This window comes from Aptenodytes patagonicus, chromosome 15, assembly GCF_965638725.1.
Source record: "Aptenodytes patagonicus chromosome 15, bAptPat1.pri.cur, whole genome shotgun sequence".
Lineage (NCBI taxonomy): Eukaryota > Metazoa > Chordata > Aves > Sphenisciformes > Spheniscidae > Aptenodytes > Aptenodytes patagonicus.
Window position 1 is genome coordinate 11,531,348 of NC_134963.1, and position 24,690 is coordinate 11,556,037.

At 42.2% G+C, this 24,690-nt stretch overlaps 2 protein-coding genes across 9 annotated transcripts in view; one reads left to right on the forward strand and one right to left on the reverse strand.

The window, feature by feature from the left end:
* Positions 1–4,335: 4,335 nt before the first annotated feature.
* KLHL22 (kelch like family member 22) lies at positions 4,336–24,311 on the reverse strand. Of its 5 annotated transcripts, none has more exons than XM_076353027.1 (7): positions 24,262–24,311; positions 12,570–12,839; positions 11,488–11,653; positions 9,553–10,271; positions 8,220–8,412; positions 6,558–6,791; positions 4,336–5,504 (listed from the first exon to the last, which is right to left on the reverse strand). In XM_076353027.1, exons 2-7 carry the CDS (start codon positions 12,794–12,796, stop codon positions 5,127–5,129), a joined length of 1,917 nt encoding a protein of 638 aa, XP_076209142.1. In that variant the 5' UTR covers positions 12,797–12,839; positions 24,262–24,311; the 3' UTR covers positions 4,336–5,126. The 5 variants fall into 5 exon arrangements, with proteins under 5 accessions (XP_076209142.1, XP_076209144.1, XP_076209141.1 ...); XM_076353029.1 differs by having other exon boundaries at positions 12,570–12,822; positions 24,262–24,293; XM_076353026.1 differs by lacking the exon at positions 24,262–24,311 and adding an exon at positions 23,481–23,557 and having other exon boundaries at positions 12,570–12,822.
* MED15 (mediator complex subunit 15) overlaps positions 23,987–24,690 on the forward strand; it is a 30,584-nt gene continuing 29,880 nt past the window's right edge. For 3 of the 4 annotated variants that reach the window (XM_076353018.1, XM_076353019.1, XM_076353024.1), the window contains exon 1: positions 23,987–24,093. In XM_076353018.1, the coding sequence (XP_076209133.1) occupies positions 24,026–24,093 (68 nt within the window). In that variant the 5' untranslated portion in view covers positions 23,987–24,025. The remainder of the gene's footprint in view (positions 24,094–24,690) is intronic. The other variant, XM_076353020.1, reaches the window with a different exon arrangement.

Consider the following 24,690-nt stretch of genomic DNA (forward strand, 5'->3'; position numbering starts at 1 on the left):
TCTCTGTAGACATTTAGCAGAGTTCAAATCATCTAAAATGGAAGACTCATCCAGAGTCTATGTTTTAGACAAAATCATCCAGGAAAGTCTCATAACATCACTAACACGAAAGGATCTTAAAGTAGGCCCTGAATAAATGTACAGGTATCACTTTACCAGCCGCTGAAAGACAGCCATCTCCTGGGTGGAAAACAACAGCTGTTTAGTCATGTACAGCAATACTAGCAAAACAGTAGACCCAGAGATGAATAATACCATCTGAAAATTCACATCTATGCAAAAATATTTCATCCATTGCTAGGGAAGCTTACTTAGTAGCTATACCTTTGATCTATTCCTACTGGTTTAAGTGCTTGTATTTGCCAATGGGAGTCAGTTTTAAACACATACAGATAGGCTACAATAGATTATGAAGGTTGTTATGTTTTCTTCTGTCATTTGAACAGGCTTGGATCATTTTCTGTTTGGCCATGGCCAAAATAGAGATTAAAAGGTAGTACTTGGACTTGCAATAACATGCTAAATAATGTTTAAAAATAATTACAAAAGCCCCAAGTTAGCAGCAGAATTAGTAACACATAGAATATATAAAATAAAATAAAAATTTCTGTTGCTGCATTTTATTGAATTGTAATTTTTGTTATAATAAAAATCAAACGTAGTAAGTCAAAAACATAGTGATTTTGCCTCCGTTTCATATGGATGCTACTAAAATCTCGAAAGAGTTGAAACATGTCAGGAATAAATAGTATTTAATGATAAACCAGTTTTTGTGCAGTACTGCATGGGGCTGGACTGATGCTGGAGAACCAGTACACCCACCTTCCCATCCAGAGAGGATTCTAAGGCACGGAGAGGTTTTCAGTTTGGAAGGAACTGCCACAATTAGCTGTTCTGAACTTGTATTCATGCAGGCTGTGTGCATCCTTCAAGTAATTCCCCCCTCAAGTTTCAATAACTGTAGTTGAACTAGGCCAGATCTTCTAGGTAAAAGATCCCACATTCTACTTACATATGAGAAAAAGGTGACTTGTTCAAGATCATTAATGTTATCTGATAAGACTGGGCTTCAACTTCCTAGGCTACAGACAATCATCTCAGGTGTATTACATCCCTACAACTGCATTTGGTTTAGGAAGAATGGATAAATGTATGGTACCACTTTACCTTTTTATTACATGTAAATACATTTATGTTCTTTGTCTTACCTGTTGGCAGCTTCCACCCTCAGAGCATGGCCAAATAGTTGTAGCACAACTGAGGAGGTGGGGAGCTCTTACAGTGCATCAGCTGCTGATGAAATAAAAACTTGGCAGAATATTCCCTTGAGAAGGACCCATCCCTCTTTCCCTGTGACCAGCTGCTCCTTCTTCCTTTCGCCAGAAGCTTCTGACCCCATCAGTTGGGCTGAATGCCAAATAAATTGTACATGTGGCTGGTCTCTAAATAAGAAGTAAATTTCTGTCAAGGGTATAGAATGAGAATCCTTATTTGTTTGAAATCAAGTACTGGGTATGCTTCCAATGCAAAATTAATGACCCTAATTTAAACCATGAGGAAATGGGAAAGGATATGTTGGAGTTGGAGGTAGACAGCTGGAGAAGAAATACAGTAATGAAAGCAGTTATGAAACAAAAACTGAAGCAATCACAATCACTTCTCCAAATGTGGAAGCCTGAAATACTTCAGGATACAAGTCCACTAATTACAAATCTAGCAAATATGCCTATACAGCTTTACCTCTGTGCTGGCAGGAAATAGGAAAATAGATCATCAAGAAACCTAGTTCTTATTCTTCTGGACTTCCTAATGTATCAGCAGTTTAAGTGTTGGTATTTTGATCACTCAGTTCTGGAAGAGTTGTTTGGCTATTCTCTTACAGACCAGAAATAACTTAAAGCTTTCCTAGTTCATTGTCCATCTGTCCACAATGTCTTGTGCTATACTGTCTCTGAGGACTTGCTGTAAAAAGTGAATGCTTTTTACTGTAAGATACAAGACTGACATATTTAGGAGATCAGAGAATTTATAAATAAAAAAATATGGAATCAGCATAAAATCCCTTTGAGTACATGTTTTTCTTGAGATAACACAAAGTTTAAGTGGGCTCTTGAAGGCTAAATTCCTGAAGCATCATTCTTCAACCGATCAATAATAATTACAGCCCTGCATATCAATCTGTACTCTCTCCTACAATTTCTTTATATAGGTAACTGTAGTAAACAAGAAGAACAAAGTGCTTTATATCTGCTGCGTTAGATAAAATTGCTGATTTTAAAGCAAAGCAATTTTATTATTGTTTAGCCTCTGTGAGTTTGAAAAGGTACATGCTGGACTAAAACAAACTACTGCTGAATGATTAGGATGGTTTGAGCTAAGCTAAACTCTTGTGGTTTTTTACCTAAACAAAATACATGCAAGTAAGATAGTGCATACCATAACTTTCAACAGTCACATTACGCTCAGATGAAAAGAAAATTTGGGGGTGAAAGCAACAGAAATTTTGTTTTTATCAAATCCAAATATATAATACCTGCCCTTAGGTTTAGTTCATGTGACTTAGGGGTATTATACCAGTAACTAAAAAAAATAGAAAAAATAATGCAGCACTTCTCTCTAAGGTAAATGATCTGCTTTAAGAAAAAGTAATTTCCTTGTAACTGCATTCTAAGCCTTACATTGATTTGCTTTGCACAGCATCCAACTGCAACATTTAATAAATAATGCAATCACAAAATTGCATATACTGATAAATGAAAAAACTGATCACCTGACTAAAAATCAGTATTCAAACACAGAAGGAGTGATAGAAGCTGGACACCCCCTCTCATGAGTTTTCTCAAGATGTTTCTTTAGTTTAATAATTACTGATGAATGTCTTATATTCTATGTAGTCTAAGAATTAGCCTACCAGTTTGGTTATTTGTAATAGTAAGTAATACCCTCTAGTGGTATACATAGGAAAAGGAAAAGAAGCCAGACAATGATTACTTTTTTTTTTATCCTGAAAGAGGCTAGATAACATTTTCACTTGTATGAAAGTAGGGTATCACTGGTCTGTCGAGACGTGCTAGTTAGAATGGAAAATGTACTGCAAGCATTAGACTTGCGTTAGATGTCTGGGTTTAGTTAGAACAGCTGGGTCTAGAATATGTCCTGGACCACTAAGAGTCTTGAATCACTTGCTGTTTGCAGACAAAACAAATTGCCAGTGCAGCACTTGCAGTCTGGAAGGAATGGTTCTAATGATGTCCAGATCAGAGATATCTGTCCTTACATCTGAGGGCTACATTTAATTCCTACACATTAAAAGTAACTCTGTAGGCAAAACAGGAATACTCGTCAGTCTCCAGTATTGCAGTGTAATGAAGTCTGTATTTCCAGACTCCATGTGCAGTTCAGAGTTCATTATCAAAAAAAGATTTTCTGAAGAAGCTCATAATCAGGGTTTCCTGCAGTTACCAGGTCTTTTGTTTTATTTGCCAATTGGCAAAGGTTCAGAGATTGAGGTAAAAACTGACAGTGCTGGAGAAAAAAATCCAACAAATGCCCCTCTTACCAAGAAAAAGCTGTTGAGCTTATTAAAAGAAATGTGCAAATACTCTTGAATCTTTTCCAGAAGCCCATTCTACTAATGTAGAGTCATCTAGGTCCATTTTGAAATAATCTTTGTTTCCATAAACAAAATATCCCTAAGTAATGGTAATATCCAGGAACTTCTTCCATTTGTTTAAAGTAGCACGTCAATGTGCAGTATTTGTCATGATGTGATGATACTTGACTAGTATCATATCATTCTGATTGTCACTTTGGTTTTTCCCTTCTCCTGCAACCCCAGTATTGCTACAAGATTTAAAAGCTTTTGGTAGTTTGTCATGATTTTCTCGTGGCACTGATTACTTCCCACCCCTCCAAGAAGAAGGATCCCATACTATTCAGGTATCACACTGGTTCAGACTTTAAATCAGCTTCTAAACTAATGTTAAGCAAGATGGAAGTCAGACGCCAATTATTTTAAGGCCTCACGAAGGAAGGATTTACTATGCCTTATCTTTCTGAGCTGTAGTTCTGGCATTAGTTCAGCTACTGCAGGGTCTTGGACCAGTGTAATCTTCAATACCTCTAGTTATCTCCTTATTACTTTTTTGCTTATGCTGTGACAAACCAATCTCTGCTTTCTTTATCCTCTTCTAAAGCATATAATAAAAGAATGGAAAAAATTGCCCATCTCCCAAGCTGGTGTAACTTCACTGATACTAATGTAGTACTATAGGATCTAATTAAGCTCACTAACTTTCAGACTCCACATCACGGTTAATAAAACTGAGACAGTAGTTAAAAAGAAAAAAGTTCTGACAATGATTTATTGATTTATGCTTGTGAACAAATGTGTCTGGCAGTTGAATGATGAGATTGCCATACTCTGTACAGAGAGTTTTTTCTAGAAATCTTCTTTCCACTGGGTTGACAGAACTTGCAGTATAGAAGTTCAGGAGTGGGTGTCAGTTCACAGACTCTAACCCAGTTAGAAAGATGGCTGCATGCCCGGATGAGATGAAGGTTCAGACTTTCTTGTTACCGTTCCTGTTTCTGTATGTTCAATCTTGCTGAAAAACCAATCAAGCTGTCTGACACCTGGCACAGGAGGGAGGCACTAGGTGTTACCTTCCTGTGTTAAGCTGGCTGGGAAGTTTTATTACCAAAAAGAAAAGGAAAAAAAAAATCTCAAAAAGCTATTTCAAGCTAAAAGCTGGAAGGAAAGAAGCTAGTCAAGCTGAGCCTTCTGTGCCTTTTTTTCTGTCCATGCTGAAGGTTGAGAAAAGTCTCCTTGAGAGCAAAAGAACCTCTATACTTTAACTGGGGGAAAATGGCAGTTCTGTGGTTACTTTAAAAATGCTGCTTTCCGGCAGGTGGGCAGATACTGACTGTAAGTGGCATTTTGTGCACAACACTTGCAGATGGGCAGATATTGACTGTGAATGGCATTTTGTGCAGAACACTTATTTTTCAAACCTTTAAATACCGATTTATGTATATAAGAAAGACATATAAAATCCCTAAGTATTTTCTCCAAGCCTTAATTTCCTTATCCTCATCCTCTGGCAAAAAATAAATATTAAAGTTTTCTAATCTTCACTTGAATTGTCAAATTCCTCCCAGTCTGATACGCTCATAACTTCTGATGGAAAGTCAAGGTGATACTTCACACGGTCTGCATGCCATTCTGAGAACCATTTCTCCGTTTCCATTAAAATAGCCCTGGGCAAAGTGAGGACGCAGGCAGCCATCCCAGAAATATCATCCTCCAGCTGGGGTCCTTCCTCCCAACAGTCTCTCTCTGCATCGTAAATGTGGACATAGTCCATGCGGATTCCTCTGTTGTGGGATCTGCCTCCCAAGACATAGATCCTGTTGTCTAAGACCGCAATACCTGGCTCTCCATGTCCTGCAGGAAGTGGACATACGTTTGTCCACTGATCAGTGCTTGGCCTATAGCAGGCAACCTGTAAAAAAAAGAAAGAGATTAGCCAAAATCAAACTTGTATCTTAGTGACAGAGCCTGGCCATACAGCAAACTATTTTGGAAGCCATGCAATATCATCAGTCTTTTGACAGGGTGTTGATAATGGAGAGTGCGTATCACTGTGTAGTAGAAGTACAGTACTCAGCAGAAAACTGTGCATAGTTGCCATATAGCTTTGAATCACAACTTCTGACCCTGCTGCTGGAGTAAAAGCTGTATGTCATTCAAAAAATGTATACAAAAGTGAAAGAGATGGGGACACATGCTAATATAAGCTCAGACATAATGCATCTGTTTGCATTAGGAAAAAATGCGCTGGAACATACAAATATGACAAATCTGCTAAGCTGTCTCTGCACCATATGTTGGGAAGTTTTAGATTTCATTGGTACCTACCTGGCTAACTGCTTTTATTTGTAAGCACCATTTTATCATTCAGATACACTTTTCAGCTAGATTTAATCCTGCCATCTTCATTGGCTTTAAAAGAGCAGTTACTTTTTGTGTCTTCTTTTCATGTCTCTAGCAGTTCTAGAAGCTGGAATAAGACTCAAGAGAATTCTCTCCAGCCATCACTTATCGTCAGGTACTGTACATTTAATTGCATTATACAATTGCCATCCAACATAACCTTAACAACTCTGTCCTGCAATTACACGTTGGTAATTCAAAAGTCCTCGACTTAGAAAAAAATGCACATGAGAAGACAATGTAAAGTGAACTTAGTTGATGTGCTACTTATTGGGTATGTGCATGCCAATGAATGTTATCCATCAAAGATGTTTTAAAATTGGTAAGAATTCCAAGTGCTGGAGCTTTAATGCTTTGTGGGTTAGACAATGCGTTCAAGACAGACAGCAATAAATAAATCATTGCAAGTTCTGCAACTGAGTGGGGGAGAGCTGGTGCAGTAGCTGTTGCTGGGCAGTTAGTTTTATTTGCATACTCAGCAGGAGAAAGACATTACGTCAGAGTGCAAGCATCCATAGAAACAGACTCTTCCAAGAAAGACACAGGTATGACATGCTCTCACCTGGTGAACATCCCTTCTGTAGCCAGAATCATTGTTGCTTCCTCCAATTACATAGAGCTTCCCTAGCAGTGCAGCCATCCCATGCCAAGCACGTCTCACTGGACCATCTGCTAAAACGTCCCAGCGGTCAGTCTTTGGGTCATAACATTGTAGCTCCTTCAAATAGTCTTCTCCTCTCCTCCCACAAGTAATATACATCTTCCCATCCAGTGCTGCTCCAGCATGCGCATATACCTGTATCACCACATGGGAAAGCAAGAGGTTGAGGTCTGGATTTATGTATTTCTCCCAGTTTCAAAGAATGGAATAGACATTAAAGGAGTGACATTCTTCATGAGTTATGCAGATATCAACATCTGGAAGGATTTTCTTATAGACAATTCCTTTCTAGGTGATTATGCTATAAGTGTGGATTTCTGAATGAAATACACTACAATTTCTAAAAATTCCAGAACTGCAGTGGGTTCTCATTCTTTATTGTTCCTTTATTAGAAGATCATTCATACTATTACTTTTCTCTCTAGTCTATGTGGAAGCCTTTCTGTTGGAGACTTTTCTTATACAAGCAGTGTTATCAGGAATGCAAGACATCCTACTTAGTAGCACTCAATTGGATCTTAAGGCTTTTGATATTCTCAGCATCGACACACATTTATTATTTGTGACCTCATGCAAGCTGTTTATCCTCTTCTGCCTCTGCACCCCTTTTGTAAAATAGCAGTAATATTTATATTTTAAGGCGTCCTGAGATTCTCAATTGAGAGGCATTATGAAATCACAAATACTATTTTGTGCTGGTCACTTGACCCAAAGCTTTTAAAAGGTGTAGTAGAAATCAGCATAGTTTCTTGAAAGATTACTCAGGAATTTAGGTTTTTTCCCTAACCAAGATTCATCAAGCAGTTGTTTGTATTTATCTTCCTCCTTTGCAACACTTTTAACCTGAAAATGGAAATTCTTGCCTTTTTTAGCAGTATTAGAACAAACTTTTCCACTCATAACCCCAATTCCCATGTCACTACACCATTTCCTGGTTCCTGGGGTCACAAATGCTAGTTTGGCAATTGCTGTTCTAGAAGGATAAATGGTACTGATGACAAAAGATAGCTATTCACTCACATATTTCAAATGAGTAATAGTCTTAATATTAGCTGACTGAGATGTGATTCTGCATTACATAAGCTATTGTCACCGGAACTTGTTACCCAATCTCATGTCTGCGTCCAGGAACTAAGTAGTCTATAGAAACTGATGTACCTTCTTACTGGGGCATTATCTCTTCTGATCAGGAGTAAAGCATGTTGTCAGGACTGTATGTGAGAAGCTTGTACTACTGTGGCTGTAGTTTACCTGCATAGGAGGAATGGGAACTTCTGTTCCTAGAGGTTATGTGTTCAATTTTAAATGGTTTTAAGGATTAACACAATAAAGGTGCATGGGAAAACAAGAAGAAAACAGGAAAAATAAGCATTTAACCTCAAAATGTAATTTACATATATTATTATTCTGCTTTTTTGATACTCATTTATCCCATATACAGAGGCTACTGTTTCCCGTCTGAATATCAGCAAATTTAAAGCTACACATGAGGAAAAGCATCTGAAAAGATTAAATCAGGAATTGGGTAACTCTAGTAGTGTGTGTGGCTAATGCACTCCTTACCTCCTTCTTCAGAGGTGTCACATATTCCCAAGTGTTGCTTTTAGGGTCATACCTCTCCACTTCCCTCAGATCTTCATGGTAATCTCGGCCTGCGACGGCATATATATAGTTGTCCACAACACAAACACTGAGGTCAGCATGCTCTTGCTGTAGGGACTGGATCTGGAACCATTTGTTGTGTCGCGGGTCATACCTTGTAAAAGAATGGGATCAAAGAAAGTTATTAATTCAGCCGCAGAATCATTGCTGGAATACCAGACAGCACCACAGATGTGGGTTACTGTACTGTCTTTGCCTGAAATTGAGCTCAGCTGTAAGTGGAGTGAAATTTGGCCTTGTCAGCATTTTATTATTAGCAAAGTTGTTTTACTCTATTTTTAGAAGATGTATTTTAGCTGACATAATCATGCTATAAAAGCCTAGGTTTTCCATTATCTTATACACTGCTGTCAGGTTATATATCAAAATCTCTGCTTGCACAAAGCCATTCTACAAGGTAAAACAGTCTAAAAATAGCACAAAGACTGAATGTGGATCTTCGAGAGTCCAAGAAGGGCATAAATATGTGGTGGGTTCTTTGATTCTTTTCCCCAAATATCTGCTGCTCAAAGTGAACTTCATGATTCACTTTAAGATCAAAATACCTATCTGGTCTGGGAATTTTAGTTACAGAGAAAACTGGTTGTGAAGTGAAACTATGCATGCCATAAAATAAGGGCAACTCAGCTAACACTAGTAAAAATGACCGCAATATAAAGACAAAAGGGTTTCTATCTGTTTTTGCAATGTACTGGGCATGAAGGTCTAAACCCGATCCTTCCTCCTCCTCTTTTCCCTGGCACAGAAGAATGGAAGAGGACCCTGGACTGCTGCTATCGTGCACACAAATTCTTGAAAATCAACCACTAATAGCATTTAAAACCCCTTTTTGGTAGCTAAATCCCTTTGTATTTGGACCAAAACTACACACAGAAGACTTCTAGAAAATCCTAGTTCAAGAGCATCTAGACAATCTAGGGTTCTAGGTTCATTACTGCTTCCCCACCTTTAATGCTTCCCCCTTCCAACAAGGCAGAAAGTAGCATATGTAATACTCTTGAATTTGTAGCTGTTTCTACCCTATCAGACTTGGCTTTGTCCCATAAGCACTGCTGGAAGCTTCCTGTTACTATGAGGCTCTTTTCTTTATTTCTTGTATTTTCTTTCAGTGAGGCCCCTGCTCTGTTCCTAATCTTTCAGCTAGCAAGCATACAAACTGCGCTACTGGCTTACTGACTCAGAGATGGGCAACAGGGTGGTAATAAAAATAATAGCAGGATTATCCTTATCTTACCTCCAACACCTTGACTCTGCTCGAAAACCACTTACATTGTTGTCTCCGCCAATTAAATATACAAAATTATTGAGAACAGCAATCCCTTGGTTGGACATTCTAGGGGCTAGTGCAGCTGTAAAGTGCCTCCACTCTCCCAGCAAGGGGTTCAGATACTTGGCTTGATCACTGAGGACAATGGATGGAGTAGAATGCATCCCTCCAAATCCCACTACACACTGGAACTCGGATCTCAGCTGTGTCTGGGAGCTCTGAAGCATTGGCTGAAGGCATTCATTCTTGTGGTACATTAATGCATCTGCGACTGTATCTTTTAAAGGACATGGACTTAATTTGTCATGAAGCCTTTGTAGGATTTGGGGTTCCATCAGAGGAAAACGAACTGTCTCAAGGAGCTTAAGGGGCTCCATCAGGGAGACCTGATCTGTCTCCAGTTGCTCTGGAGAATAATGATAAAAAAGTGCACCATCATAAACTTCAAACTCATAGTTAACCTCCAAACGGTTGCTGCTGAGAAGGGAGTAGACCTTCTGCAAGGGTAGCTGTCGATACACTTGTGTCCTTGAGAAAGCTGCAAAGTTCTTCAAAATGTAGGAGTCCAGCTGATCACTCAAATGTCTCAAGTCATAATGGTCAGCTAGTCTGTATACGTCAAGGATGTTCTCTTCGTCTACCCAGGACATGAGAAAATCACAACAGAACTTAATGACTTCTGGAATCTGCAAGAGAGAGATATTTTTCATTTCAGACACCACTTGCCTCACACTCAAGAGACAGGTGACAGAAGCCTGGGATGACTGTAAGAAAGTTGTCCACAAGACGACTGCTCTCCTCACAGTCTGATCACCATGTTCACTTGTGCACAATTCACCTTTCTCCAGAGAAAAAGAACTCAACATGGGTACGTAGATGAATATAACATAGACCTTCTAGCCACACTATATTGCAAGCCTATGAGTTTGGCTTCAGGTGCAGCAGCAATGTCTTCCAAGACACATGGGACACTGGACAGCCAGGCTGCCTCATTTGTTAGCATGGCACCAAGCTGCAGGCTGCCTGCGAGGCAGTCATGAAAACAGAAGGCATGGAGGACATGGTGAAAGCCAGGTTTACAGTCACTCTGTAGTTGTTCTTTCAGAGCACTATAGACATACTGTATCAAAGACTGTATCTGTAACAAATATATCTGCATCACTCAAGAGCACAGGAAGCCATTTGAAAGGAAAATTAATATTTAGTGTTGTCTTCTGAATACAATTTGAAGTTGTATCTGGCAGGAGGGACTACTGGCAAATAAAGAACTAACTGCTGTCCAAGAGCCCCTCTACTAACAAAGTGGTGCTAAGTCTGTAGAAACCAACCAAAGCAAGCACTCAGAAAGTTCAAGATTTAGTACCAAAGCCTTGTGCAGCAGTTAGCTGCAGGGGAAATTAGAGAAAAAAAAATTGTCTTAAAGGCGCATGAATTCTGCACTTAGTGCAGAAACCATAGTGGTAGGATTTCCTGTAGTGACGGGGTCAGGGGAGGTTATGTGCCTGTGGACTCAATCTGGGGAAGATCTTGAGCAGCACAACAATTTCTGAGCAGCAAGCCCTGTCCTTTACCATAGGCCAGAGGTATTCTATTTCAGGGAAGCTTTCATAAGCAGATCAGTGGAAGTGAGTGGTATATAAAATAGTCCTCTAGATGAAATGGTAAATGTTTATAAGTAATAAAACCATTGGCACAAATGAGATGTGCAAGTACTCATTCATTGTTCCTACCCTTCCATAGTTAGTTCCAGTGGACACAGCATCCCAAAGAAATTCTTCTCATCAGACACATGCTCTTATTCACCCCCTAACCCTCCATCTAACCAGATATCCATGTTTTCCATTTCTTTCATTGTTGCTTTTGTTTCTTGCTTCTTTTTTGTCACACCTCCCAGTACCTCACCTGAAGCTGACAGGCTGCAGCTAAGGTTTCCTGCACACTGTTCACACTGAGTTCCAGCTCAGAAGTGTAAATGAAGTTCAAGATTTTACACATTGCATTATAGGAGATGCCATGAATATGAACTTCTTCTTGTTCCATCTCTCTCAGTCCTCCTGCAAACATTCCTCTGTAAAAAAGACAATGGCACATGCTGTGGCAGATTTGCATTGAAACTATTTTCAGTTTGCTTATCTTATGTTGTCCTGGGAACATAAAAAATATTCAGAAAGATAAAAACCTAGCCAGACACTTTTATGGGATTACCTCTTCTCTAAGCCAATGATACAAAGAGTACAGGCCTTTAGGACCTAAGAAAGTAATACTCTTCATTCTGCAGGATAACAGTAGGGGCCATCTGAAAGGTATCACTCACAGCTGAAGGACTTGAATACACACTCAGTACATATGGATAGTCAATGGGCAGAAGCAGATACTCTGGGTGTGGAGGAAGAGGAAAAACAGAGGAACTTGGGACTGTAGGAATTTTTTCTAAGCTAGGGCAGTTCTTCCTCCAGTTAGAAGTTTGTCTGGATTGCCTTGGGATTTGTTTGCTCGCTCTATGAAAATAAAGTCAGTTCAAGAAACTGCTAGTCAAACTGACCAGGGGATTGCCTGATTTAATGGACAGCGAGTCACACTATAGGCATGTAACAGAGGAGTGACCCACTTCCAGTGACTTTTTGTGTATTATGAAATGATCACCACAATGGGCAAAGTCTTACAATGCTAAGGATATGTTAAAGCCACCCAGAGTGCATTTATGCAGAAGACACCTGTTCAGATAGTCTCTCCTCTTTATATACCTCCAAGTACCACACACAGGCAGTGAATTTAGTGGAGGTAAGCTCAGTGTGCAGGAACAAGAGCTTTATTTCTGTAGAGAGAGATGAATAAAGCCATACTTAGTATTTTGAAACACATTCAGCTCCATCTTATGGGTCTAATTTTACATCCAGAAGCAGCGTGCCAAGACAGAAGATTTGGATGGTGCAGGTTTTAGTAACATTCAGACACATGCTTGTTACTGCCGTACTGAAGTGTACCTGAAATAGTCACAGGATGCAGCTAGAAGTATGCGATGAGCCTCAATAGGTTTCTCTTCCACTACCAGAACTACATCGAAGAGGATGCTGCTGTCTCGGAGAGATACCAAGCCACTGAGCAAGGCCTGAGAGTGCTCTGCACTGCGGTATGTGTTGCTGGTGCGCTGCTGAAGGGAGGGCTCGAGTTGAGCTTTGTGTGGCTGAGTCAGCTCCTGATCCTCCGCCATCCCAGGCAGAAATGCTCAGCCACCAGCTGTAGCAGAACGAAATCTGTGAGACAACAGAATCAGCAAAGGTTTGTGCCTTTTGCTTAACAAATGGTCCTCTGACCCCCGCCTCTCACAGTAAATAAATCAAACCAACTCTTCAGTCAATGAAGAGACAGTTCTACCCTGAAGAAATTATCCTGTATGATGATACTGGAAATAGACAGGTGTGTATCAGCACACCAAACTGGCAGAACATGGTTTTTCAAACAAGTATTCTGACTCTTGGGTTTTCAGTCCAAGAGTCAGAGTATGTAGCATGTGGGGATTTTTTTTTTCTTAGCAAGAGTTTTACTTCCCAACCCATTACCAGAACCCCTTGTTTCCTTTGCATTTCTGCATAATTTAGAACAAAGAACAAAACTGACGTAATTTTTGCCAAATTCCAAGTTGCCTAATATCCTCAGATAACTTTGCTGCAATCTAAATTGCACCTTCACTCTTTCTCTTGATATTTTAGCCCAGAATCTGAAAGCTCTCCTCTCTCCCTGTCTTTGCTTTTTCATTTTCCTTAGCTGAGCACATTTCCATCTATCATTCTATAAAATACTATATGAAACTGTAGGCTTCAAAGTGAGTTTCTTTATTGTGACAACTTCAAGCTAGCATGCACAACTGCTTTTCACTTCACCATGATTCCCTGCAGAAAGAGGGTATTTCCTCCCGTGTAGGCACTATAGAGGGCTATCCTGTACCTTTTTCTAGGGCTGCCATTGACACTGTAGGAAGGTCCCCTATGGCACATGGGGAAACACCTGTAAAAAGCTAGCTGAAAGTGATTGTGTTTCATGTCTATGGTTAAGCTCTCAAAAGCTCAGGAGTCCTCTTCTACCATCCTGTAATTTACCCTTCCCATTGTCTTTGAAGAATGTCAGAAGTTGTACCAGTTAGAGCTCTTAGACTCTATCCAGTTGTCAGAGCACATTAAAAAAAAAAGCATTAGCAAAAGGAAATAACTTAGCTGATATGGCTGCTTAAGACACAGTTATAATAGCCTCTCCTCCAGCGGCCTGGGAAATAGCTTAGTGGCAGAAGGGATAGTCACAAGGGGTTATCAGCAGTCAGAGATGCAAAAGCAGAACAAACCCAGCAAATCCAAACAAACAATGAAGAAATGGAACCATTGTTTAATTGTGCCAGCCATAGATAGTGAATGCAGCATTGGAAATCTCTCAAAGTACTGCAAGGTATTCTGTGTATGCTCAGTGAGGAAGGAGCTATCTGGATGACACCAAGAAATATAAAAATGTTTATTGTGCTGCCTGAGGGAAGTTACCCTACACTGTCCAAACCAAAAGGAAGCTAGGTGGCATTGCATGGTAAATGGGATGGAAAAAACCCTGAAAAAGCATATTAATGGTTGTCGTCTCTTTGCCAGCAAAACCAAGACAACAGGCTCAGAAGAGGAGCTCTGATGAGACAACCTTCTAGGGAGCACATTCAGGTTGATTACACAGGGAAAACTATCCATCATCAGCTGAAGAGATGAGTAATGGATTATTTTTCATGACAGGTAGATGCTTTTCCTAGAAATAAGATGACTGCTTTTGAAGCAGACAAAACATTACTGTATCATTTGATTTGCTCCTGGGGAATACTAAAAGTGATGGATTGAGACAAGGGAGATAATATAGTAAGAAAGGCAAGTGAAGGAGTGAGTGTTACTAGACATTGATCAGAAATTTCCCATTTCACTAAAAGGGAATAAATGCTGCAAAAGCAAAGTAGGGTGAGATATGGTCCAAATGAGGAACAGATTCAGATAAACCACATTAACTGTTAATGTGGTTTAATGTGGTTAACACTCCAGAGTTAATGTGGTTAATGCTCAAAAAAAGGTTGCATCTTTTCAGCAACTTAGAGAGCTGTATCAAAAGAAGTCTCTATGAGAGTAAAATCATTGCATCAAAAAGCAGAAGTAAATGTAATAAATGAACTATTTTCTGAATTCAAAGATGACTTGTGTAGGCAAAACAGCATGACCTTTGATGCAATCTTATAGCACGTCATATAGTGTAGCCATTGGTGGAAGAGAGGCTAAGGAGAGAAAAGTGAGATATATTAAAACTACATGGGCCATTGAACCCATGTAACAAGTGTTAGCAAAAAAATGTATTGTAGGGGAGTGGGTTTCCCGAGAGAGAGATATATGCACGGTAGATTGGGAAACCCGTATAATCATGCCAAGCCTTTATTTAAATCTACCTTTAATTAATACAACTGTAGACTTACTATTCAGAATACATTCTGTATCCAAATGATCTTAAAAAGGAGCAGAAAGGGGGTGAAGCTTTCAGCAAGTAAAGCCTCAGAAGGGATCTGATTTTACAAATATGGTAACTGGAACCAGGAAGATCAAATAGTATTATGAAAGAGAGTAAATGAAAAAAAAAATTAGAAATAATTCAGGGATTCTAAAGCTGTATGAGCATTAGTATCTGCAGAGCTTTCAGTGACAAATGGGGCTGTCTTGGAGATCTGCAGGGAGTTTATCTCACTGCTAGTTATGGACTTGAATTATCCCACAACTGTTAGCAATAGCTGAACAAACCAGCTCTTCTAGCTGACCTGTGGTAAGCCCAGTGTGGTCAAATGTAGATGCTGGGAGTGCAGCTGAACCATCCTCCACAGCTCATTTTTGGCTAGTCAACAGCTGAGCCTACAGGTATTTTGCTAAGCTCTATTTTCTGAATTTTGTCAGTCTCTACTTCTTGTTCTCAACTTTTGCCCCTGCACTGCATCTTGGCTGCCAAGCTGCGAGCTGGACTATCCTCAGGGTGGTCACTCATAAACGTACACCAATACAAAAGCTGCCGTGTGTGTTTGGAGCACAGAGCCACTATGATACAGAAATTCACCACTCTACTTGTGAGTATTTTGCCATCCATAGTTATTTGCTGCTAACCAATTTTGGGTATGTAGGTTGAATACTGATGCTGCTGTGGAAAAAGGGTGGAATACTAGTGAGCAGGTACAGCGTATGTGTAAAACTTGCCAGCACTCATAAGCTCTTTTTGTACATGGATACATGAAGTTTCCTAATTACATTGTGGCTACTCAGAGAACTGATATCCTGTCATGTGTATCTCCCTACTCTCCTCAATTGGCTTCAAGGCTCATAAGTAAGTATGAATGCCTATTGTCATAGTTTTAACCAGTGGTAACAGACTACTCCAGAAAAATTCTCACTACTGTGATTTTTATCAATTGTTGCCTACTTATAAAATTAAAGGTGAGCATTTATGGTGTTAATCCATGATGTCTGACTGACATAGGTGGTTAAGTCCTCTTTTTTGAGCCAAAAGCCAAGGAAAGTCTCTTAATTCATACTTAGGTAGTCTTAGGAGCTGGTAGACAAGACCTTTAAGACAAGGAAGGCTTGTAGGGGATGGCCAGCAAGATTTGCTTAGCTGATTACTGAGTGCCCTCACCTTTGTAATAGCTGTACAAGCAGCAGCAGCTGGCGTTGGGTGGGTAGGGAAGTTACAAAGAGTGGCTGTTGAAGCAGGGTTAGTGGGGTTGTGTTGTGGGCTTCTTTGAAAGAAAAGTGGCTTTGGCATTCAAGTTTTCTGGATTAAATGCAGTATGCTTGGTGAGCTGATAGTTTAGTTTATGCCTCTGAATATTGTTCTAAATGCTGACTATGAATTTGCTGGGGAGGGGTTGTGTGTTGGCACAGCACCTTGCTTCTCAGGCTATGTGGTCTAACTGTGACCTTTCTCCTGTAAGCTTTGTGCCTTTGTTACTGTCTAAAAATCTGGTAGCCCAAACAGTGGAATTGTGCTATTTTACGTGTGGCGTACCAGCTGGGTGGAGGGGAATGACTGTTAATGTATCTAGGAACTGTTATGCCTCTTAAGTGTCCATCAGTCTTAAAAATAGCAAGGAGCTTTATTGAATAACCTCTGTATATTTTTAGCTGAAAATAATTTAACCCCATCTCCTCAAACTTGTATCTTTCTTAATCTTTATTGTCCTTTAAAAAAAAAAGCTAAATGTAGTACAAGCAGTACTGCTCTGAATGGAGAGACAGAGCAGGTTTGTTCAGCTTCTTGCATGCTGCAGAAAACCTTCTATTTACTGTTTTTCCTTCCTGACCACTCATGAACTTTGCTGGCTTTTATGGCTTGAGACACTATTTTCACAGGCTGGCTTATCTGTCCCTGTAAATGAAGGAGCTGTAGGCAGGCCCTTGCTAGCTAATGTAAATGCCCAGTCCCTTGATCCATGCAGTTATGTTCCCTCTATCCTGAGCCTCTCTACCAGAAAGGGAGTTTGGAGGATGTTCTTGAGGCCTCTCTGTTCTCTCTGTGTGACTAAGCCAAGTTCCTAGAAATCTCAGTAGTACGTTGTTTTTTTTTTTTTCTTTCCTCTTGTGCAAGTTTCTCAGTACTGGTCAGCTGTTAACAGTGGGATTCAGTGGCTGAGTATTGCAGGACTTATCCTAAGGGGGAAGAAATGAGGAACTCTTTCTGTTTGCTGTGCTGCTTTAACAGTAGCAAACATAAAAAGTACTGTCTCATGTGCTGTGGGATGATGTCTCCAGAAACAAGGAAAGGCAAGTCCTTGTTCCAACCACTTTGAAACTGCAGAGAAAATCATACTAGAGGTTTTCTTAGCTAGATGCACAAGGTATTTGAGACTGCAGTTACATTGGTTTGCATGTTTTTTAGAGGACATGGGTTAATGTAGTGATTAATTTTAGGGTATTACAATTGAGTGCCCAGTACATAAAGAGGAAGGAGGTGTATGAGGTCAGTAATTGTATGTGTATTTCTATAGGTAATGCTAATGTAGGAAGATATGCACTGTTAGGTCACTTTATGTCAAGGAGTTTAAAAAAAAAAAATCAAAAAATCCCCCCCTAAATGACAAAACCCTCAGAGGTACCTAGATGGACATGACTGCTCTTTTTCAAGAGACTGAAATTTTCTATATTCTGTGCCTGGATTCCATTTAGGAACCAGCAGAAAGGCAGCCGTGCCTTGCAACAGTAGACATGGAGGGAGCATGAAGGAAATCTAGTATTTCCTTCTATTTCCTGTACTATATTCAAAGTCCACTGTATCACTAGTGGTCTCTTGTAATAAGCTTTGTCCACAGTGGAGGCTACAATGTCTCAGTGGCTTGCTGATAGCTCTGTGTGATTGTCTTGTATTCAAATTCCACTACCACAACATGCTTCTGCAGATTACTTACATGAAAAAGTACAAGTCTTAGTGAGACTTCTGATTATTCAACTGAAATAATTGCTTATCTGTACATGAAAAGAGTTGTGGTTCAGTTTTTTGTAACAGTCCCCTCTCTGATCAATGACAGAATACTTGCTTTCACAGCAAAGATATGTGGTTTATGACCGAGGAGGTTTGCACTGGGACAGGAGGAATTGAGGGAATGAGTTGTGACTTGATCATTGAAATGGCAAAATGGTGAGAGGCTGGTATGCTGGCTTGCTCTTGCGCTCACTGAAAATCCTCATCCTTTTAAGAACACAGGGTATAGGAATGGCGTAGCTCAATTAGTACGGGGAAAGGAAAAGTTAAAGGCATGGTAAAATAGATGTGGTAAAGAGAACGCAGTGTCTGTCCTACCTGAATTTGTAAGTGCAGAGCAATTGTTACACGAAGGTCTTTGCGTGCTGCTCCAGTAAAGAACATTCTGGGGAGTGGGAATTCATACAGCTTACAGCATACGCTTCCTGAGATTGAGAAGAGAGTCCTGCTTCCCTAAGAATATATCTGTGTTGTATCTGGGAGCACTTCCCAGCAGCTGGGTCAGGGCGTATGTCCTGGATGTATCCTGCTGCCATTATAGATATACTCAGCCTTTATTCTCTGGTGAGATATGCTGTGCACTGATCCTGTGCTTTAAACATAGTGTAGATAACTTACAGTGCTTAAGTCTGTTATTGGTATTGCACGGTATGATACATACCTAGACAAGTATTCACCCCTTCTGTGACTAGCATCCATGTCACACAGTGATGCTCACTAATGTGGGGGTTTGGGGGTTTTTTTTTGTACAGTTGTGCTGACAGCCTTGATTCTCTACTGTAGAGAAATGGCTGGATACAGGAAGGATTATCCAAGTTAGTTTCTATGGAAACTCAGACATTTTTGTATTGAAGAGCTTGTGGCTGTCAGTTACATCTCTACAAAGAGGTGTTTTATGCAGATAGTGATATTTTCTTGTGCATCAGCTGTGCCCAAAATAAACTAGAGCTTGCTGGTGTTGGGTATCCGAATCTGTTTAGCTTACTGCCATATGGACAGGTGGTTCAAGCTTGGTGGGGGTCCCATGCTTTCTTAGAATTGTGGAATAATTTAGGCTGGAAAGAAACTTGGCAGGTCTCTAGTCCAATCTCCTGCTCAAAGCAGGGAGAACTTCAAAATTGGGTCAGGATGCCGAGAGCCTTGCCTAGTTGTCCTGGTTTCGGCAGGGATAGAGTTAATTTTCTTTCTAGTAGCTGGTACAGTGCTGTGTTTTGGATTTAGGATGAGAATAATGTTGATAACACACCGATGTTTTAGTTGTTGCTGAGCAGTGCTTACACTAGTCAAGGACTTTTCAGCTTCCCATGCGCTACTGACTGAGAAGGCTGGAGGTGCACAAGAAGCTGGGAGGGGGCACAGCCAAACTGGCCAAAGGGACATTCCATACCATGCGACGTCATGCTCAGTACATAAACTGGGGGAAAGCTGGCTGGGGGGGGCTGCTGCTCGGGGACTGGCTGAGCATCGGTTGGCGGGTGGTGAGCAATTGCATTGTGCATCACTTGCTTTGTGTATTATTATTATTGTTGTTGTTATTTTATTTCAATTATTAAACTGTTTTTATCACAACCCACGAGTTTCTCACTTCTACTCTTCCAATTCTCTCCTCCATCCCACTGGGAGCAGGGGGGGAAGTGAGCGAGTGGCTGTGTGGTACTCTGTTGCTGACTGAGGTTAAACCACGACACTAGTCAAGTGCAGAATCTCCATCCTTGTCAATAATCGGAAAACTGAGTGCTTAACCATTAAATTTGTTTTCTTCTTTACCCTGTCTGAATTTCTTTTCCTGCAATTTGTGATGCTTGCCTCTTATCCTTGGCACTGTACACCACAAAGAAGAGTTTGGCTCTACATTTTCCTGTACCCATTAGATAGCTTAAAAAATGGCAACTGGCTCTCCCCTTAGCCTTTTCTTCTCTGTGTTGAACAAACCCAGCCTTCTTGCCTTGCATGCGCTTGTATCTCCTTGTATGTGCTCCTGCCCTGTATGGTGGTCCTTCACTGAACTCACAGGTTTTTCTTTCAGCATGGAACTCAAAGCTGGGCATGGTATTCAGGTTTTGTGGGCTTATATGTGCTGAATAGAGTGGGAAATAATAATTTCCAATGACCTACTGGCTCTGCTCTTGCTAACACAGCCCAGTATGAAGCTGGCCCCTATTGGAGGAATCGTATTCAACTTGCTGCTCATCAGGACCCCCAGGCTCTCTTCTTGCAAAGCTGACTTCTAGCCAGGCTTGTCTCCAACTTGCTCTGATATATGGAGTTACTCTGACCCAGGTGCATGGCTTCACTTCTGCTATTGAAATGTATGTGGTTCCTCTTGGTCCATTCTTAAAGCTTGCTGACGCCCCTCAGTTGCAGCTCTGTCCTCTTTCTTGCATGCCGTCTTCTTCATAGCTTTTTTTCTAATACAGAGCAACCAGTATGGCATGCTGATTGTCATCCAAATAGATTAGACCCTTAAAAGCCTTAGTGCATTAAAGAAAGTTTAAAATCTGTGCCCTAAGGCTTCCCACACCTTCATCTTTCCCTAGGGAGTAACACTAATTAGGATCTAAGCCAGGCTTCAGCTGAAAGCCTGACAAGAAGACAAGATACAAGACTAGAGCAAAATGCTAGATATGCTGACTCTCAGGGGTTGCAAATGCAAATAGGCAGAACCTGGCTACGTACCAGAATTTTAACAGGGCAGAGGGCACACAAACAAACAGATCAACTAGTCAGGGAGTGTGCAGAATGGGGATGCAGCTGGGTGCCTGCCAAAATAGTTCAGAAAACAGCTGTGATGCCACAAACAATGTAAATTGAAAAGCAAAACTATTGTTCATTCTAACTGGAGTGCAAATACTGGAATAATTCACCAACTATATCATAATTTGTAATGGGCACTTGTAAGACTGTTTGCTACATAGAAGACAATTGAGTATACCATTATATATAGACAAGACTTAAGCCAGTTTCATGCTTTTTGAAGAAAAAGGGAAGAGAGGAGGGGTGAAGGAAAAACAGAAGCTTTGCTCAGCAGTGCTTCTTTCAGAATTATCCCACTATTCATTCACAACTGTGCAAAAAAAAAAAATCTTCCTGAAATACCACTTCACTTGGGGAGCCTTCTACAAATATGGGAAACAACCCAAACAACTCCTTTTGACTGAGGTCCCCGCAAAAAGAAAGAAATGAAGACATCTGGTAGTATATAGTATCTCAACATTAGTTTTGAACACTCATCAGATGACGAGATGCTTTTGCTAGGTCTATATACACCATCTTTCTTTAAGTCACTAATGGAAATATGCAAGCATATCACTCTGAGCTGAACTTCTGAGCCATTTTCAGTTTCTAGCATTAATAGTATACTTGAAGTGTGGGAAGAAACCAAAAGGTGTGGTTTGGGAAACAGCTTTTGCAAACTATGCTGTCTTCCAAATTTTGGCATTCATTCCTTTCAGAAGCAAACACCTTTTCTGTTTGGTTTTTTTTTCCCCAAGCCTATTACAAGTTATTTCTAAGACACAGTGAGAGTAAAACATATCATATTTAATATGTATATGGCAAAACTCCCATGAAATGTATCTATATTTAAATATATAAATTTAAAAATATTTTCCCTATGAACAGTAGCGTAACCTAAAAAGTATGAGCTTTCTAACTTGAATATTTTGCCTTACCCATGAATAATTTGTAACTTATCCAAATTCACAGAATTGTGGAGTTTTCTGTGGTGCATTTTTGGGAGGTGGCCTGTGGCCCAAATGCTACCAAGAGATTGTAATAAGGAAAACAAAAATTCAATACAGTGCTAAAATGCTTTCTCTTATGGCTTCATCTTTTGAGAGTTTGATTATTTCTTACTACTTTTTTTCTCTCATTCCTAATCTTGAAACAAGATTTGCTTTTCATCTGAGTCTTTCAATAGTCACATTCTGGTTTGGATGGAGTGGCTGCTTATGTTTGAAGGAAGGGGTGTTAACCAACTATATTCAGGCAGGGTGTACCTGCTTACTCTAAAAACAACTGGCCTACCATTAAGGTTCCAACTTTTTCCAGAATCTGGAGGTAGTGTTTAGTTCTATGTCCAGATAGATCTGGTAAATCTGTGAGGAATATGTTCTTTGACAGAATTGTTTTAATTATCCCAAGAACTCTTAGAAAGCCCCTCAAAAACCCCTAAAGTCTTTTCCATAATAAGAACAACACTTTTTTTCCTTTAATGAAGCTTCTACAGGATCAAGCTCTCCAAGTAATAACTATGCCAAAATTGACAGTTTATAAATTAGCCAATGATATATGTTCTATAAATCTTGAGAGACTCAGCTAGTTGGTAAGACTTGAACCTGCTTTGTTGAACTGCTTAAACCACACTGCAATTTTTTAATAGTCTAAAATACAAGGAGGAAAAAAAATTAGAAAGTAATTAATTCTGTGCCAAATACAACAATTAAGTGACCTGGAAGAGAGCAAGGGGCTCTTCCAGCATGTTCCAGCTCTGATTTCTGTATCAAACATTAATTTGTTCATATTATTGACCACATTAATTTTATTCCTGCAGGGATCTGTGGTTTGATTTTCTGTTTTTTTTTTTTTCTCCCCACCCCTCCCTGAAACTTATACACTTCTGCATCAGGAACACCGAATGAGCAGTTTTCTCTGCAGGGGAAGGCTACCTGGAGTTGCACATCATTAAAAGAGACAGCCTGACTCTAGACTAACCCTGTGATGAAGAGGTGAAAGCCACTTCAAGCACGCTTCTGGTTTTACTTTCTCTTCCCCTGTTGAAAACGCCTTTGCAGGTCCTGACACCCAATATCCTCCCGCTTGCTCATCTCGCCTCCTGTGCGGGCAGCCCAGGCAGCTTTGTGCAGGGACGTGGGTCTCGACCTCGTCAGGACACCCTCAGGGGCTTCGTGCAGGCAGCAGGGCCTTGGCTTCAGCCGTGGCCTGGCTGGGGTGGCCTCGGTGGCTTCACGTGGGCGGCAGGGCCTTGGCAAGGGCCTGCCTCGGCCTCGCGGGGGCGGCCGTGCGGCCGGCACACCATGCTCCGGTGCCTGCCGCGCTGCACCCCCCCTCCCTGCTCTGGCCGTTGCGCCTGGCGGCCCCTCGCCCGTGCCCCCACCACCGTGCCCCCGCCCCCGGGCATCCCTGCGGCGAGCAAGGGGAAGCGGGACACGGCCTCACCCGCTCGGGCCTCGTCCCGGGGGGCCGAGCCGGGAGAGGCTCCCGCAGGCGGCCCCGGGGCTCGCTCGACCACCCTGGGGGAACGGGTAACGCCGCGGCCGGCTGGGGGGGGCCGTCTCCCCGGGAGCACCGGGGGGCCCGACCGGAGGCCCGCGCTTCCTCTTCCCCCCTCCGCCGCCGCCCCAGCCACCTACCGAGAGCGGCGGCGGCGGCCTCCGCCGGCGGCTTCCGCCTTCATGTGCGACCCGGAAACCACGGCGACCGCGCGTGATGCGCCCGCCCGGCGAGGGAGGGGCGGCCGCGGCCGGAACCGGGGCGGGCGGCGGGGGCGAGAGCCCCCAGCGTTACCCGGGCACCCGCCAGCCCAAGGGGCCCCGGCTGCCGGCGGCGCTGCGGTGCTCCTGGGCGCGGGAGTGCCCGGTCGTGCGCCGGGCCCGTCACCCCCGCAGCGGGACCTGCGGCTGTGGGCGGCCGCACTCCCTCGGTGTCGGTGCCCGGGTCGCTACCGCAGGTAGTGTGCCTGGGGCGGGACTACATTTCCCAGCGAGCCCCGCGCCGAGCCGGAAGCTCTCGCGGGAGTTGACCGGGCTCGCGCCGGGACTTCATTTCCCTCAAGCCTTCAGCGCGCCGGAAGTGGGTGCGCGACACTTCCGCGCTGGCGTGCGGCGGGGCGACGGCGGGGAGCGCGGCGGCGGGGCGGTAGCGGCGGGCGGCAGCGGCGCTCGCGGCGGCGGCAGGGATGGACGTGACCGGGCCTGAGACCGACTGGCGCAGTACCAACTTCCGGCAGAAGCTCGTCAGCCAGATGTGAGTGCGGGCCGCGGTCTCACCGCTGAGTAGGCCGCAGGCGGGCCTCGGCCGCTGCCAGAGGGGCTTCAGCGGCTCCCGCTGCCCCTGGCGCCGCCCGCGCCCGGGTGGCTGTGTCCCACCCGTCTCCCCTTCTCTGCGAGTCCTCCCCGGTCCTCCCCTTGCTACCTGGGTTCGTCCGTGGCCCCCGGTGTTTCCTCTCCTCCGGGCCTTTTCGCCCTCCCGCTGTGAGGGGGCCTCGTTACCAGGATTTGCTCAGAGCCTGTGCGGGGGGCAGCCGAGCCTGTGCTTTGATTTCGCTTCTCCGATCCTCCTTCCCTTTCGCTTTCCTCTTCCCCAGGAATACCGGCTTCCTGTTCCGCTTGACAGCATCTGCTTTAGGGCTTCGATTTTGGCAGTGTCCGTATTGTTGGCAAGTTTGATGTATTCTGTCCTATGAAAACCACTGTTATTATCTTGCATCTGACTTTTTTAGGGCAAAAATGAAATAGAAATGTCGGTGACTTAATGTTTTGGTTATTTTGGACAGGGATTTGCTTTTTCAGTTCCAGAGCAAGCATCATCGTAATTGGTATCTATCTGATGCTTAAAAGGCTG